The 16,684-nt window shown below is 37.8% G+C and overlaps 1 protein-coding gene across 7 annotated transcripts in view; it reads left to right on the plus strand.

Moving 5' to 3' along the window:
- Positions 1 to 16,684, plus strand: part of lrrfip1b (leucine rich repeat (in FLII) interacting protein 1b) — a 47,137-nt gene that overhangs the window by 16,209 nt on the left and 14,244 nt on the right. For 4 of the 7 annotated variants that reach the window (XM_060868573.1, XM_060868576.1, XM_060868578.1 and 1 more), the window contains exons 2-10: positions 6,655 to 6,741; positions 8,619 to 8,636; positions 9,226 to 9,273; positions 10,181 to 10,225; positions 11,172 to 11,222; positions 14,994 to 15,071; positions 15,330 to 15,359; positions 15,446 to 15,571; positions 16,112 to 16,282. In XM_060868573.1, the coding sequence (XP_060724556.1) occupies positions 6,655 to 6,741; positions 8,619 to 8,636; positions 9,226 to 9,273; positions 10,181 to 10,225; positions 11,172 to 11,222; positions 14,994 to 15,071; positions 15,330 to 15,359; positions 15,446 to 15,571; positions 16,112 to 16,282 (654 nt within the window). The remainder of the gene's footprint in view (positions 1 to 6,654; positions 6,742 to 8,618; positions 8,637 to 9,225; positions 9,274 to 10,180; positions 10,226 to 11,171; positions 11,223 to 14,993; positions 15,072 to 15,329; positions 15,360 to 15,445; positions 15,572 to 16,111; positions 16,283 to 16,684) is intronic. The other 3 variants (XM_060868574.1, XM_060868575.1, XM_060868577.1) reach the window with 3 other exon arrangements.

Raw genomic sequence — 16,684 nt, forward strand, 5'->3', positions numbered from 1 at the left:
CATGCATGGACATAAAAATATGGCAGTATAATTTGCAGCCGTTCTTTTTTGTGGTATTGTTAAGTCTACAGGGATGGAGTCAAAGCAGTAAATATCAAAGTACACATCTTGTTGCCTATATTTTAAACACACACACACAAACACACACACACACACAAACACACATATTTCTGTCTACATCTATGCTAACTAATTTTACACTTAGTAAGTTAAAGAATTTGGTTCTAGTTTCTTTCTTTCTTTCTTTCTTTCTTTCTTTCTTTCTTTCTTTCTTTCTTTCTTTCTTTCTTTCTTTCTTGTTATATGTACACTTTGTCTCTTTTTTAAATAATAAAGTCTAATTTATATTAGTCTGGTCTGGTTCCTCTCAAGGATTCTTCCTCATATCATCTCGGGGAGTTTTGCCTTACAAATAAATTGAATTGAATTGAATTATAAAAAAAGAGGAAAAACAAGCAAAATAATAATAATAATAATAATAATAATAAGAAGAAGAAGAAGAAGAATTAGTACTTAAAAGACTTCTTGTGGTCACCAGACAAATGTCCACACAAATGTTCTATGTCTGCATCCATGCTAACTATTTTTAACTATTTTTTCTTTAATAAATAAATAAATACTACTAAAAAGTCCTCTTTCAGAGAACAAATTGTCCTTACAAATGTTCTTGTGGACATTTGGTCCCCATAAACAACACAGATACACACACAGACCCCTGGCACAGATGCCCTGGTACATTCTGATAGTTTTGCTACACACTCATGTGGTTGTGTTTAGATTGTAATAGGGCTTCACTACATGGAGTCTCTTGCAATTATCACATTTCTTCTAACCTTGTGATTATGCTGTGACCTTATTTACCCTTTTGGTTTTGATATTTGTAAGGTCTTCTAAGTTTTTAACACTTTCCTCTGAACAGGCTCAGTTCCCAAAAAAATGTTTCAAGTCTCTGCTAAAACAGTGGGCTTCTTTGAGCCAAAAGGCGTATAAAGCCTTCCGTGGAAAAACAAGGGATCAATCATTTAAGCCATAAATAGGCTGTTCTGGCATTCACATGCTTTTGTCTTATGATTTATAGACTGCTTTCCTACTTGTGGGCTTGTTTTTCTGCCTCAGTCAAGCACAAAGGTCTTGCTGCATGAGGGACTGCCACTGGTACAGTGACTACAGGAAAAAGCAGGTTTATATTGATATACAGGATGAACAGCAGATGTGACAGAAAGAAGATTCCAGTCCTGCATGCCTTATACTGTTTTTATTCCACAGTTATCACACTTCTCTTCCACTTTCTCTTTAACATAAGCTCCATCACCACAGTAGGCAGATTGCAATGCTTAATTTTTAGAAATGCACTGCATCACCTCATAACCCTGATGAGTTAATGTAGAAGTATACTCAAGAGCAAATCTTACCCAGAAGGCATTGCATTTTTATTCAGTTTTCTTTTTTAATGTCAGAGAAAATGTGAATAACAATGTTTGTTTGTAAAGACCTAAACAATGCATTATAGTTAATGTAATAATAGTAACACAATACACACACATATATAAGCTTATAAAAATCCCCTGATGTGGTCATTCTTGTCAACACAAATGACCCAGGTGGCCTTAGCAGACCTCCATTCTTCTGGCCCACCAGTCCTTTTCTTCTGGCCCACCAATGTGATTTCCTTATGTTTTCCTTTGTGTATCAAAGTCCAGAAGAGTTTATAACACGTCTTGATGCCGCAACTCTCCACACAATAACAGATCGCACTTGTTTTTAAAGTGAAGCTGACATCTTATGAGCAATAGGGACAAATCTGTCTTTATGCTGTTCGCCAAAGCACAGAAATAGTGTCAGTACAACACCAGCAGCCAGTTGTTTCAGTCTGTCATTTCAAGAGCTGATAGATTAAAAGGTTTATTGACACACAGCAGCATCATAATTTTTGACTGCTGGATTTGTCCACGTTTTTAAACCCAATACGGTGAAAGTTATTATTTATCATCTTCCTCTGCTAAGTTACACAAGTTGCTTAGGACTATTTCCATGTCTCACCATGAAAGAGAAATCTTTCACACCTTCAAGAAGAGATTTGACTAGCTTATGCACAAAAATATTGAATCTGTCCCCTGTATGAAGCCAGTGTTTCCATGTACACTTTTAGGGTAAGCCAGAACTCTGTGAAACATTTTCAAACAGAACCCTAAACCTAAAATTATTGTTTACATCCCAATAAGCTGTGGGATGCTGTCAGCAGACAGTTACATTTGATCATCAGCTCAGGTAACCATGTCCCACGTACCCATGGGTTTCGTCCAGGTTCTGCTGTTTCCTTCCACCTTCTTCCATGTTGGTAGTTGTATGGTCTATTTTACATGACCCCAGGTTGTGAATGTTTGTGTGCATGGAGTACACAGTTCTCCATGAACCCGACCAAGACGAAGTGTTTATTGAAGAAGGAATAAAAAAGCCTTTGTGAAAGAATTGGAGATCCTTGTCTTAGACAGTAAGTCTGGTCACTTCTAAAGTACTGCAGAGCATACTTGGGGGAAAAGATATTGCAGCTCTAATCTGAAACAGAATCACTGGTAGAATCTTTTAAGCACAATGCTGGCTTTGTTTGCTGTCAACAGACTGCATGAATGTTTAGGGAACCCGAACATCTGTGATTTGTCCAGTTTTGTAAGCTCAAGCTATATGTTACAAGACAGGGAGTGATTGTTTTTGAACAGTGTTTTAAACTCATGGTATCTTAAGTATATAACCTAGTGAACCAGCATTAATGTATCCAATGATAGAGATTTAAGCACTTCTGTACGTCGCTCTGGATAAGGGCATCTGCCAAGTGCTGTAAATGTAAATGTAAATGTTGTAGTGATATGCGATTTGAATAAGTCAGCCCTTTGCTCTGCTTTGTTTAGAATGACACTTCTCATACAGTACATGAGCCATTGTCATGTTGCTTTAAGCTATGTTGTTAGTCTGTAAGTGTGATTTAATCAGTATACTTCCATAGAAATCTCTTTTCAACATCACAGCTGTTTGTTAGAGTCAGTGGTCAGTACTACTCTAAGTGATCATTTGGAAAGATGTAATTAGTTTTTCAAAAGAATTTTAAAATGAATGGATTCATGTATGGTAAATATGACGTATAGTGCCTGAGGTCTGTCCAGCCATTGTAGTTTGTAAACGTTTGCCTCATTGTATTCTGAGGTTACACAAGGCCACATAAATTAGGGCTCTGGTCCAGAACTGTTCAATACACTGCTGACTTCCCCTGAACATTTACAATGAAAGTTCATAACGGACTCTTAATCATGTGCATAACAAGGAAGCTGATAGAATTGCACCAGAAATCACAAACATGATGCAACATAAAAAATATAGAATACAGGATGAATACAAACTGAGCAAAAGTCTTAAAAGAGCTATAGTGGCTAAGTGAATTTATACAGACGTTCAGGAAGCACTGATCACATGTATCTTAGTACATTTCACTGTATGACTGAAGAGAAGGTTTAATGATCAGAACGCCTCCATGTGGTGGCACCCAGAAGAGGAGCTGCTCCCTGTTGAGACTGGTTTTTTCGTTATTCCGTCTCAGGGAACTTTTCTTAACTGTCGTATTTGCCTTGCAAATTAGGGACTGCATTTCTGTTTTCTATCTACTGTTTTAAAAAAAAAACTCTATACAAATTAAAAAAAAAGAAGTGAATTTACTTTATTTAGAAACATTTTTTGTAGCACAGCACTCTAATTGATTCTGACTGGACAGAAGTTCTTGATTTATTTTCATTTTACCGGAGCGCTGACAGTCAGAATGCATTATTTTCTGGAGACTTGTAGATCAACTGCATCAGGATCTAAACTTAATAATAAATAAAATAAAATAAAAATTAATTACCGTATTAAATCCATTATCCATTATAAGTACTTTCTATAGTCAGGGACAAAGCAGTTTTTCAAAAGTCTTCACAATGGAAGGTAACTTAATAAACTACATTATTAATTTCAACAGAAAGAAAAAAACTAATTTTGGTGACTGTTTATGCTGAAATAAACTAATCGAATGAATTAAATGAATAAACTATGGCATGTACTGCTGCTTTACATCTGGCTGCAACACACAACCCTGTCAATGATTATTTGACTCTAACGCCTCCAGGTTGTGTTGTATTCCTTATACACTGTACCATTATAGGGCTCTGGGTATGAGCTGATACTAGACATTGATCAAAACAGACATCCGCTCAGAAACAAGCCAACTCTCTGTAAGCATCTGCTGCCAAGCTGCCGGAACTACATCTCCATCTGGATTTCTGTAAAGCTGCCTTGTGATAATGTCTGTTGTTAAAGTGGTATATAAATAACAGTGGCTCAGATCTGATTTGATTCCTAATCTGATCCTATATGATCTGATATCAGTCCAGTCTTTTAAGCTGTTAAATACAGGAAAAATGAGGAACAGGAGGGTTAGTATTATTGGTACTCGTGGTGTATGGCTGCTGCATCATTTACATTTATATTTACATTTATGGCATTTGGCAGACGCCCTTATCCAGAGCGATGTACAAAAGTGCTTTTAAGTCTCTATCAATGCACCAGGTTACAGATGGGATATCATCAAGCTAAAACTCTGTTCAGGTGCGTTTTTTTTTATATATACACAAACAACAAACAGGGAAAATAAGAGCTAGTTTAAGTTTATCAGGAAGAGGTTGGTCTTTACCTGTCGTTTAAAGACAGCCAGTGACTCAGATGTTCAGACATTTAGGGGAAGTTCTTTCCACCTCTTCGATGGCAGATCAGAAAGAGTCTTGCCGTATAGCTGCTTCTTACCCTGAGAGATGGTGGGAGCAGTCGAGTAGTGCTGTAGATCTGATGGAGCGACGCGCAGTGTGATGAGTGATAAGAGCTTTGGGGTAAGAGGTAATCCATTTTGTGCTTTGTAGGCAAGCATCAGTGTTTTGGATCTGGTGTGTGCAGCTACCAGAAGCCAGTGGAGGGATCGCAGAAGTGGGGAGGTGTGTGAGAATTTAGGGAGGTTGAAAACAAGTCATTTTGCAGAGGAGAAATTGCGTTCATAGGTAGACCTGCCAGTAGTCCAGTCTTAAAATGACAAGAGACTGAACAAGTACCTGTGTGGACAAAAATGGCCGAATCCTTCTCATGTTGTAAGAGAAGAAACTGACATGAGCGTGTCACATTAGCAACATGCGAGGAAAAGGATAGTTTATTGTCCATGATTACCCCAAGGTTGAGAGCTGTGACTGAAGGGGAGAGCAGATCTTTGTGTAGGGATATTGCAAAATGAAACCATATATCTACACAGAGGAATAATTTGGTGATTTTCACACTAGACATGTTTGCAGCAGTCTGAACAAGAGTACAATTGTTCCCAGAATCCCCTGCAGCACTGATCTGGTTTAAGACTCACTCGGTTGTATCAAACCCTAGTGCATTTGTGTTCATCTTACATCATCACAAACATGCGTGGAGAACACAACATGGAGTCAATCCATGTCATTTTTTTGGTGCTATTATAAACAGGAAGGCGTCCACGTCCCACAACGTTTCCCTAACAGCTTACTGTGCTTCCTGAACAAGTGCAGACCCAGGTTGTGTGTGTACTGTGTGAGAGTTCTAGTGCAACCGCACTCACACCACATCCTGCAAGTAGTCTCGGGTTCAGTATCGTGCTTTGCTTTCTGATCCGTATGAAAGCTTTCACAATACCAGTTTTTTAAGGGAAACGTGCACTGAACGTCAGACTAAACTGCCAGCGTGAAAGGCTTCTCAAAACATCTAATAGTAGGTTTCGGGTTGTGGTGGATCAGAGAAACAATAGATGTGAAGCGCGAAGACACCTGACAGTAGACGGGACACTGTTCCACTGTTGTTCTAACTCTCTTTATTAAATCAGTCCATTACCTGATGCTCTACCTGTAATAATGATCTACTATATCACTCTGTCACTGCTGGTTTTAATCTGATTTCTGGATGAGATGAAGAGAGTGGTGGCCTTCACCACTTTGTGTTATCTATAAGTTTGGCATTTATGCAACACAATGAGCACTGTGATGAGATTAAGGAAATGATTAATCACTGAAAACCTGCGAATGGTCTGAGGATTGGATTAAAGGGATAAAAAGCATCTTCTAAAATCAAGAGTTAATTTTCAGCTGAAAAAAAAAAATCAGAACCGCTTTCAGGCTGGTTGGATATGCTCTAGCATTGCCACTGTTTTTTCATCGACCATGGTAAATACCGGGTTGGTTTATTTATTTATTTTAATTTATTTGTCCATTGTGAAGCATATGATTTAACTGCTAGGAAACATATCTCAGTTGAAACATTTAATATGAAATGGTATGAAGTTATGAGAGTCAGGATTGTACATCAAGAACCAGTGGCTTTGATTTTTTTTCTTTTCTTCCTAATTGTTGATGGTTGTAATGTTGATGGTCTGTTTACATGCACAGTTTGGAACTATGGAAGTCAAATTCCTCAAAAATGAATCATTTGGGCAATAAAGCAGACTCTGTTTCTGATTTCCTTTTGTTTTAGTTCTTAATTCTCTAAGGGATACTTGTGGTACATTTTGTTTTATAGGATTGATTTTCAACTGGTCCTGATTTAGCACTTTCTTTTTTTCTGTTCTTTCGCCAGGCGGAGGCAAGACTGGCGGCCAAGCGGGCGGCCCGGGCAGAAGCTCGAGAGATCCGATTAAAGGAACTGGAGAGGCAACAGAAAGAGGTGAGACCCTACTGGTTAAGTACATAAAATGAAATAAGAAGCATTACAACACTAAAAAAACGAACCGACGATCATCTTAAAGTAACAATTTTGAGTATAGATTAGCATCACTTCTACTGACTTCCTGGCCTCCGAAAGGCTTCTTTATGAAACCTTCACTGCTAGGTCACTTTATTTGTAGGATTCCACATAATTAGATCTTTTAAAAATTTTCCCAGAGGGACAAACTATAGATATTGAATTTTGTTTCTCTTTATGGAGCATGTGCTTTTAAAGTAGAACGTCCAACTATAAGGCATGTGCAACCCTGTTATATACTTTACAAACAGCCTCAGGATTACACGAACATAAGCACGTACCATGTACAGTCACGCCTGCTTTAAAGCCTTGTTAAAAGGTCCTAAAGTAGATTAGTAGGTTGTGGTACTCAGGAGAGCGAGCGGGAACTTTCCCCAGTTAGTGTTACAGATTTGTGAATAAGGGGCTCTGTGTGTGGAGAGGGTTTAAGAGAAGATTTCTTCAGCAGGATCAGTGTATGTGCATAAGGTAAGTAAGAGAATGACTCGACACTGTGCTGTCTATCTCCTCTGTAGGTCTGTGGGAAGAAAAAGATCGTTCAAAGTCATTAAGATGTTACTTTGGTTAATTTGTTAATGAGTTAAATAAACTTGATCTTTGATGCAGATAGACATGAGCTGATACTGATATTAGATAAAAGGTTAATATTTATTATTAACACCTTCATAATTCAAATGTTATTTATCACATACAGAACATAACCATAGTTCCACAGTATGATGTAGTGAAATGCAGAGAGCGTTTAAAAAGAGTTAAATGAATTTGTAACTTGCAATAAAACCTTGACAATGAAGCTATTCATGAATTGTATTGTATCAAAAGCTCTTATTAATAAGAGCCTATTAGCCTAATAAGATGCATTCATGCAGTGTTTCTGTGTTATAATAGAGGCATTCATTTAACTGTCTCTCTGCATTTTTCTGGGTAACAGTTTAGCAGTTAGCTGGTTTGCCTTGCACCTCTGGGCTTGGGGGTTTGTACAGTATGTGGGAGCTTGTATGTGGGAAGTTTGCATGTTCTCCCTCTGGGTACTCCAGTTTCCTCGGAATGTTCAAAGACATGCATTATTGTCCTTAGTGTGTGAATGAAGATATGAAGTGGTACAGAAAACTACCATGGCTGCTGGCTTCATGCCATGTTTACACGTTTTATTCAAACTAGCAAAAAAAAATCACACCTGGCTTTTGATTAGACAATTTGTGCTTTAGTTTCTCATTTTGGAGAACCGCCTACGTCCTCGTACATCGTTTCATTACACCTGGTCTATCTACAGCTGTATTTCACACCTTCTGCATTGCTGCTAACAACATGTTATACATACGTACACAAAACCAAAGGTGTGTTTCACTTTCTGGAATCAGCTGACACTGTCCCAGTCTGCATGACTCTATATCTTTATTTTTCATGCCATTCTGTGTATCGATTTTTATGCCTAATGGCAGTGATGCTGTTGTGGTCCAACAAACATCTAAAATGATTGCATCTTGTTAACAGCAAATAAACTGATGTGGATGTCTTATTTTGATGTCACTTTACCTTTTGAATGACAGGAAAAGCTTAGCCCATCTACAGTAGCTCATTTATAGAGCATTTATATATCCTGCCTACATCTGAGACACACAGAGTGTATAATTATTTGTTTGTTCTAGCTGAGCGATTTCCATTCCAAGCTTCAAAACGGACAAAAGCTAATAGGTTTACAGCAGGAACAAAACCCTGCCAACGGATTATTCTTAAGGGCTAAAGATAACACAACTCTTCTTTTTCTCTCTGTTTCTGCTTCATGGCTTTCCTTCTAGATTTATCAGGCTCAAAGGGTAAGTTGTGTTCTTCACCTCACTGTCTCCTGTCCTTATCTTACGTCCTAGGATTATCGTAGGTTTTTGAGGATTCAAAAGGAAACAGTTATAGGTAACATCATCAGTCCCTACAGGATTTCGTGGTTTTGCGATCGCAGAATTTAATGCAAAGTCAGGCAGACTTGATTCTTAAAAATCATCTCAGATTTTCCACAAATTTGGGTCAAGGCACATCATGTGACATCATCACAACACATAGAAATAATTACATATGTGTCTTCACTGTTAGGAGTTTAAAAGAAGAATCCTGTGCTTGCAATTTTACCAGTTCAAGTAGTTTTCTGTAGAAGAAGAAAAAATAAAAAAGCAGTTTGGACTGTACCAAAAAACCCCCTGAGAAATCATGGAAGGTCTGAGGAATGGAAGAAAGGCAGCTTATTTAATATTACATACATGATAAATATATAAAGGAAAGAGGATTAAACATTATGTTTCACTTTCCAAAGCTGAAATTAGTTTTGTACGATAATTTCACACCCCTGATGCTTTATCTTTCACCATCTTCTGTATTCTCTTCTGATTCTCTTCTCTTCCTGTGTGCAAACAGAAATATTATGGGCTGGACAGCAAATGGGGCCATATTGAGCAGTGGATGGTACGGCATGTAAAACGTGTCACGCAACATCATCTTTAGTTGTATCAGAAATATCTGATAGTAAACCCAGCTTCTTCTTCATGAAATGTTCTCCGCAAGCAACTCTGCATGATTCGAATCGAATTAGATGGATTTTGCTAATGCTGTGTGTGTTTAATAACGTGTTTACTATCTGAAGTCTGAAACACTTTTATATCATGTTTAACTGAGATGCCATTAACATGCAGCAGTCATTTGACTATGCTACGGTACGTTCACACATACAGCGACAAAGCGAGCAGGAAGCTTTTTTTCAGTGACTGAAGGTCATCGGCTGAGATGAGTGACAGCGAGCAGTGAATCAAAATGATCAGAATTAGAATACTTTATTAATCCCCATGGGGAAATTGGGTTTGTTTTCTTAGCTCCATTGGTGACTGAATTTGGGCATGTCCAGAGATGCAACAGAGTTGATATGGTGCAGCAGCTAGCAGTAGGAGTGAAGGCAGTAGAGTCCACGTGATCCGTGGCAGAAACCTTCATCTCTTATAAGACAATGGAGATATACACTGCTGAATTTTATATACAAATGCCAAATCTCTCCAGAAAGTTTCATTTTAGAAGCAAAAAATCTGATTTGTTGTCAAGTAGGAATGAGAGTTGTGCCACACACTGATTATTGCTATGCCAACCATTTGTGTCGATACTGCCGACTACATACTGTACTTCATAACTTCATGAAGACTTGCAGAGAAAATAACTGTATGTGTGAACGCAGCTCTCGGATGTGATGTGTGACAGATTAAGAGCTTAGGGCATGCCCAGTATTGTGACCATTAATTTGAAAGTTCGTCCACCTTTACCTTTGACCCGCAAGTTTGCTGCAGCTTTTATTTTTTTCTCCCTTCCCGCTACATTTTCGCTGCAGGAGGACAGCGAGCGTTACTCACGCCACTCACGGAGACACACGTCGGTCTGTACTTCTTCTCTCTGCTTCCCTCTGCTTTGCTTTCACTTGCAATTTCAGAGCAAAAAAAACAACAACAACAAACACAGTAACCTCTGGTTTATTTTAAAGTGACCATATAAAAATAATATGACTTGAGGTGTAAAACTTCACTCTGTGAATTAATAAACCACGACATGGCATGCAGTTACAGCAAAACATGCAGGCTGATATCACCACCAATATGTCATTTATTATTCTCCTGTAACTTCATATCACAAACTCTTTTCATTCTTCTTATATCACGGCAATTTGCCAGTAATAACATAAGTGATGATCATTTATTAAATAGTGACACGTTCTTTTTGTTCATCAATTTTTTAGTTGTGAAACTTCCATGAAACAAGTGCATTCCTGTTATCATTTACATTATAGTAGCTTTAACCGCCGTCCCTTCACTAGACTATTTTTTCTCTTCCTTTGAATTAATAAGTTATTCTTGTGGTTTTAAACAAATTGGTATATTACTTATTATATCATACTATTGATTTTAATTATACTTAAATCTGTCTTATACTTATGCATACTTGTATATGTCTGTTAAATAAACACTTTTTAACCATAGTACCAATAATATTAATACTAATAATATTATTAATAATAACAATATTTAATACTCAGGATTAGTATACAGTAGTTACTGCAGCTTGCCTTTGTAAGATGGCAGATCTTAGTTTTTTTTTCCTAAAAACTCTTAAAATTCCGTAAAAGATTAGACTTTTTATTAATGGTTGGTATTTTACAGAACTGTTTCTCAGACAAACAGACGGTCAGACAGTCCCACAGGTTACCTCTGGCTCCAAACAGACATGAAGCCGAAGTCATGCAGCTGTTTAGTGCTGCTTGTTCACAAAGCCAAGGTTTGACACTAACAAAGCATCAATGACCCGTGTTTCTTGTTTCCCTTGCTTAGATCTCGGATGACGAGGAGCGGATGTCTGTTGGAAGTCGGGGCAGTTTGAGGGTTAGTATCAGTGCAACCTCTGGATATTATAGATCTTATATCACAGTAATATACTATATGCAACATTACTTTTGTTTCATGACCATGCCATTGCTCTGAAATAGCGTAGAAAAATCATGTATTTAAAACAAAACCCATATCCAGTAATCCAATCAAAGTAAAATGTCGGTGTTGAAAGCATCTTTTATCTCAGGCTTCACATTCAGAAATGAATTCAAAATCAAGCACAATATTTGGAAGAGCTTGCAGTTTTCCATAATGTTCAGATTTTCTGCAGATTTTTCCTAAAGGTGTAATGTGACGTGTTTACAACGAACATTCAGTCAAAATCCTCTTCGATTCTCAGCTAGGATAGAAAGTCATTAAATATCTTCACTGGTAGGAATTTAAAAGAAGAGTCCTGTTTGTAATTTCACCAATAGAAGTAGAGTCCCACAAAAAACTCAAGTTGCATCTCAAATTTTTGAAAAAAGTTGCAGCAAAATCAAGCCGCAACAATCAAATGAATTGTGTTGAAATTCCTGACATGTATATGTCTTTGAACAAAGGACACGAGAGGAAACAGCACATATATGAATTATGTCATGGACTGAATATTATACTGTATGAATAAAATAAACCAAACTATGCCTATTCACAAAGAGCTAGAAGTATTCATTAGCTTATGTAATGAATCGAAAAATAAAAGTGATTCAGTGATTCTTAATTACAAGTAAAATGTATCTTTGTAATGCATTTGAATAAATATTTTGATTGAAATACAATAAATGACGATATTGGATGCAGCATAAAGTAAAGTAAGATTAGTAGCTTTACAAAAGAACAAAAGATATGTGCAGTGTTACTTCACTGAATGACCAGTAGTTATCGATACAGGAGGTTGTAGGGATCTGGTGACTAATTTAGTGATCATTGCCACTAGAATTCCTGTAACTGATTTTAAGACTTAACCCATGTGTAAACTGGACACTTTCATCTGATGTGTTTCTAAATGTGTTTCTTATTTATTAGCTAAAGGTTGTACATGTGTATATAGCAAGGGAGGACATATAATACATTTATTAGTATTAAAGATCTGCTGCAAGGTTCCAAATTATGGTGGCTCAATAAATGATTAGGCTAAAAAAATCTGGTAACAGAACGGAAAAACATAGCAAGATAGTTTGCTGGTTAAGTGCAGACTAAGGGAAACATTCAAATCTAGCTAGTATATTTATTGTCACTTGATATGTCTGTTTGTGAGGTGATGTTTCGGACACCAATTTGTCAATGTTTTCACATACCTGGGATTCTAAAATGATCCTCTGTTGTTTGTTCTTGCTAACCAGACTAGTAAAATAGTATAAGCAGACAGTAAAAATCACTCTTTGTTCAAGCAGATCATGCAGATGGATGTAGTACAGCAGGCATTTGAAGCGTGTTGTTTGCTTTATAGTTAAAGCATTAAAGTGCCATAAACACCATGATTAATTTTAAACATACAGTCTCTCACAGCTGCTGCCATCACTCTGAAGGTCTGGACACCTTAGCAGCTTTTATTGGCCTAGGCTCACACAAGAAGGCGTCTGAATGATCAAGCACAGTTTGTTTTGTTCAGTGTCATGTTTAGGGATGTGAAAATGTAAAGTAGCTGTCTCTACAAAAACAATAGATTGTTCATTTAAGTACTGTGAACTTTACATCATTTGGAAAATCCAGCATTTAGCTGATCCTCATAAGTTCTTATCGTCACAATTATAAAAACCATGGTTTTCTTTTTCCATGAGGTACGTAAAGTGGTTTTGTTTCCAGGTGGATCGTTAAAAAAACGCAACACACACGTCTCCTGGAAATCCTGTAGAATCCAACCAATCAGATGACGACTTTGATACTTGTGAAGTGTTTGCAGTTTTGAAAGCCATATGCATCTGATATTCAGCCAACAGTTCATGAGACTAAAAATACATTCGAAAACACTTTTTATGTGATAGTCAATAGGAAGCAAGATGCATTGTTTCTGCTTAAACAAACTATCACAAAATCAGCTTGTCCTACTTTCCTGGCCTTTCGATTTGTCCACCCCCGTACTATAAGCTATTTATCCTTGTCTCTTTTTGTTTGTCTACTTGTATCTGCTTCAAGCTGAGTTACATTATTTATTTAACACTCTAACCCATATCTTAGACAGCTTAAAACAGTATACAGATCCTGTGCTTGGATTATTGGACTACCAGAGACTTCAGTGTAAAGACTGGTGTGAAGCAACCAGACCTTTTATCCATTTATTTAATAATCCTTGCTTTTTATCCTTGACTATGAGTAACATGCAAGATTATCTTAGTTTAACACATTTGCAGATTTGCAAAACCAAAGACCCTCGCTGATGTTATGTTATTGTTTCCAGATGTGTCATGACAGCCTCTGCACTGCATTAGTCGCTATTAATATTGAGCGTAACGGATCAACAAGCAATTTCTTGTGTATGTGTGATTCTGATTTGTGAGTTTGGAGATTTTTTTTATTATATAAAATCTTTCTTGTGCTTTAAATCTTAAAACCTAGTCACTTCCTCTTGGGCATATATCAATAATCTATGTTGATGCTGTGTTTTACCAACATTTTATGCAAGATTAGTTACTATACTGTGCCACTTATTTTCCTTGGAGATATGTGGCAGTATGTCCAGAGGGCAGAGCTCAACCATATACATTGATCAGACATAACATTAAAACCACTGACAGGTGACATGAATAGTGTTGATTATCTCATTACACTGGCCAACTGGTGGGATTTATGAAACAGCAAGTGAACAGTCAGTTCTTGAAGTTGGTGTGATGGCAGCAGGACAGATAGACAAGTGTAAGGATCTGAGCCTCTTTGACTAAATTGTGAACACTAGATGACTGAGTCGGAGCATCTCCATAACATGGTGTTTACAGAGTGCAGTGGTTGGTTATTTACCAAAAGAGGTTCAAGGAAGAACAACCAGTGACCCAGCGACAGGGTCAGGATCAACCAAGGCTATCTGATGCATGTGGTGAGCATAGACTAGTCAGCATAGACTACAGTAGATGTTGCACAACATTGGGGCTTTTCATTACTCCCATGCAAAGGTTGGGATGAAGGGAAATGTGTGTTCCTTTTCTGGGATGTTCTGTGCTAGGTTTTCAGGATGTAACCTTGGAAATTAGGTTAATATTAGCTCATCTCTGGCCACCTCAAAGGGGCAAACTGATGAAAAAAGGTATGATTAAAACCAATCAAGATGAGCTGCTACACTGAATGCTAGATGTGTGTGGTATGGTAGCCAAGTGCTTAAGGTGTTGGACTACTGATTAGAAGGTCATGAGTTTAAATCCCAGGTCCATCAAGCTGCCACTGCTGGGTTCATGATCAAGGGCCTTAACCCTCAATTGCTCAGCTGTATAAATAATACAAATGTAAGTCGCTCTGGTATCTGCCAGATGCTGTAGAGGAAGTGTGTGACAATTCTCAGCTCAATTCTGCTTGAGGCTCTGTCATTATTAATGTTGTCCTAATGTTGCCCCACTATAATCTAGGGTCATGAGCTGCTGCTGGTTTGTAGGTTGTTAACTGTTTTAAAATCAACAACCCGCATGCTTTTTATATAATAATATATTCTCTTTCAATGATCACAACTTCCTTCCTTGTAATATACTGTATGTATCTCTGGCCATATATCCCTTTGCTAAAAGAGTCATTCTTCCTTGCTAAGTAAGGTCTGTTTTTTGTTCCTCTTCTGTATCTGCTTTCTCTTTTCTGGCTGTTCAGCCTACGGACTATGGGGGGGTTTTGGGCTCCGGTTCCAGAGCTTCGTCTCGGGCCAGCTCAGCTCGTGCCAGTCCAGTGGTGAGCCTCTATCTTCAGTTACTGTTTTTAATCTTGGCTTCAGGTCCAGTCTCTATACTAACAAACAAAGAATATATATGAAATGCAAGAGAATGAGTGGCAAATTTTGAATGATTGCTACAAAATATATGGGAATTTGGCACTTGGAGATCTTCCACAGCTCCATTTTGCTACAGTCCCACATGTATTGTAGCTGGAAACAGCCTTCTGTATTTAATCTTTAAATCTAATGATCTTCTACTCTGATTTTCCCTGTAGGTGGAAGAAAGGTCAGACTTCCTGGAAAAGGTTAGTCATCTTTAAAAAAAGCTACGTTTACGTAACCATGAATAATGTATTGTTTCTTGATATTTATTGCTTAATATCTTCTCTAGGGATCAAGGACAGCATCTACTCTCTCTGCTGCAACTTTGGCCTCACTAGGTGGCGGCTTTTCTCGGAGAGGCAGCTGTGATACCTCCATATCTGTTGACACAGAAGCCTCCATGCGAGAGATAAAGGTCATTTTTAAGATATTCTTCCTCTGCCGAGAATTTTGAGCCCATTTTCCAGACTGGTGACTAGAGATCCCAAAATTCTCTAGATACCTCTTGAGGGATCCTTTTTCCTTTGTTCATGTCCCTGAACTTTTCAACCCTGTTTGCATGGCTGATTAATATATTATTTTAATGAAATATTTTGTGTGCCAACTGCAAACGGCATGGCTAGGGAGCCTGTGGTGGCCTAGTGGTTAAGCTACCAATTGTAAGGATGTGAGTTCAAATCCCGGGTCCACCAAGCTGCCACTTCTGGGCCCCTGTGCAAGGCCCTTAGCCTTCAATTGCATAAAAAAATTAGATGAAATGTAAATTGCTCTGGGTAAGGGTGTCTGGTGTCAAATTCTGTAAATGGGTACCTCTGTCGATTAATGTGTTTCTTGATAAGTCACAGCTTGAGGACATTCCATCCATTGCACACACTACCTCTAAATTATTTTGAGGTGTCTGAATATGTGTCCCAAAGTTAACAAAGGCAGAAATTTTTGGTTGATAAATTTACAGGACTCTCTGGCTGAAGCTGAGGAGAAATACCGGAAGGCCATGGTGTCCAATGCTCAGCTGGATAATGAGAAGTCCAACTTGATGTACCAGGTGGACACACTGCGAGACACGCTGATGGAGCTGGAGGAGCTGCTATACGAGGCACGCAGGGAGTGTGACGAGAAAACAAAGGTACATGACAATGAGCAGTGTTTTTCAAAATAATATAAGAAACGTTCACAGCCAGTAATTCAGCACAGAGGTCTGGGCTCGTTTCGCATTACATTTGGTCAGTCATTAATAGGGTTGGGTATCAAAAGAAATTTTCCGGTTCCGATTCCGGTTCCAGTTCTGCCATACGATTCCCGGTTCTGATTCCGATTCCATAATAAATGTGAAAAATAATGCACAATACTGAAACAATTCCATTTGTGTTTATTAATCACTCTATAAATATTTTAAACAGAGCATTTAAATTCATAACAATTTAAATTTAAATAAATCCAACATCATATTTAACATCCAGAATTACAACTTCGCAAAACAGTTAGCAATTTTTCTGAAGAAAAATTAACGTCTGCTTTCTCTGGGAGA

The sequence above is a fragment of the Tachysurus vachellii genome, chromosome 4 (genome assembly GCF_030014155.1).
Source record: "Tachysurus vachellii isolate PV-2020 chromosome 4, HZAU_Pvac_v1, whole genome shotgun sequence".
NCBI lineage: Eukaryota > Metazoa > Chordata > Actinopteri > Siluriformes > Bagridae > Tachysurus > Tachysurus vachellii.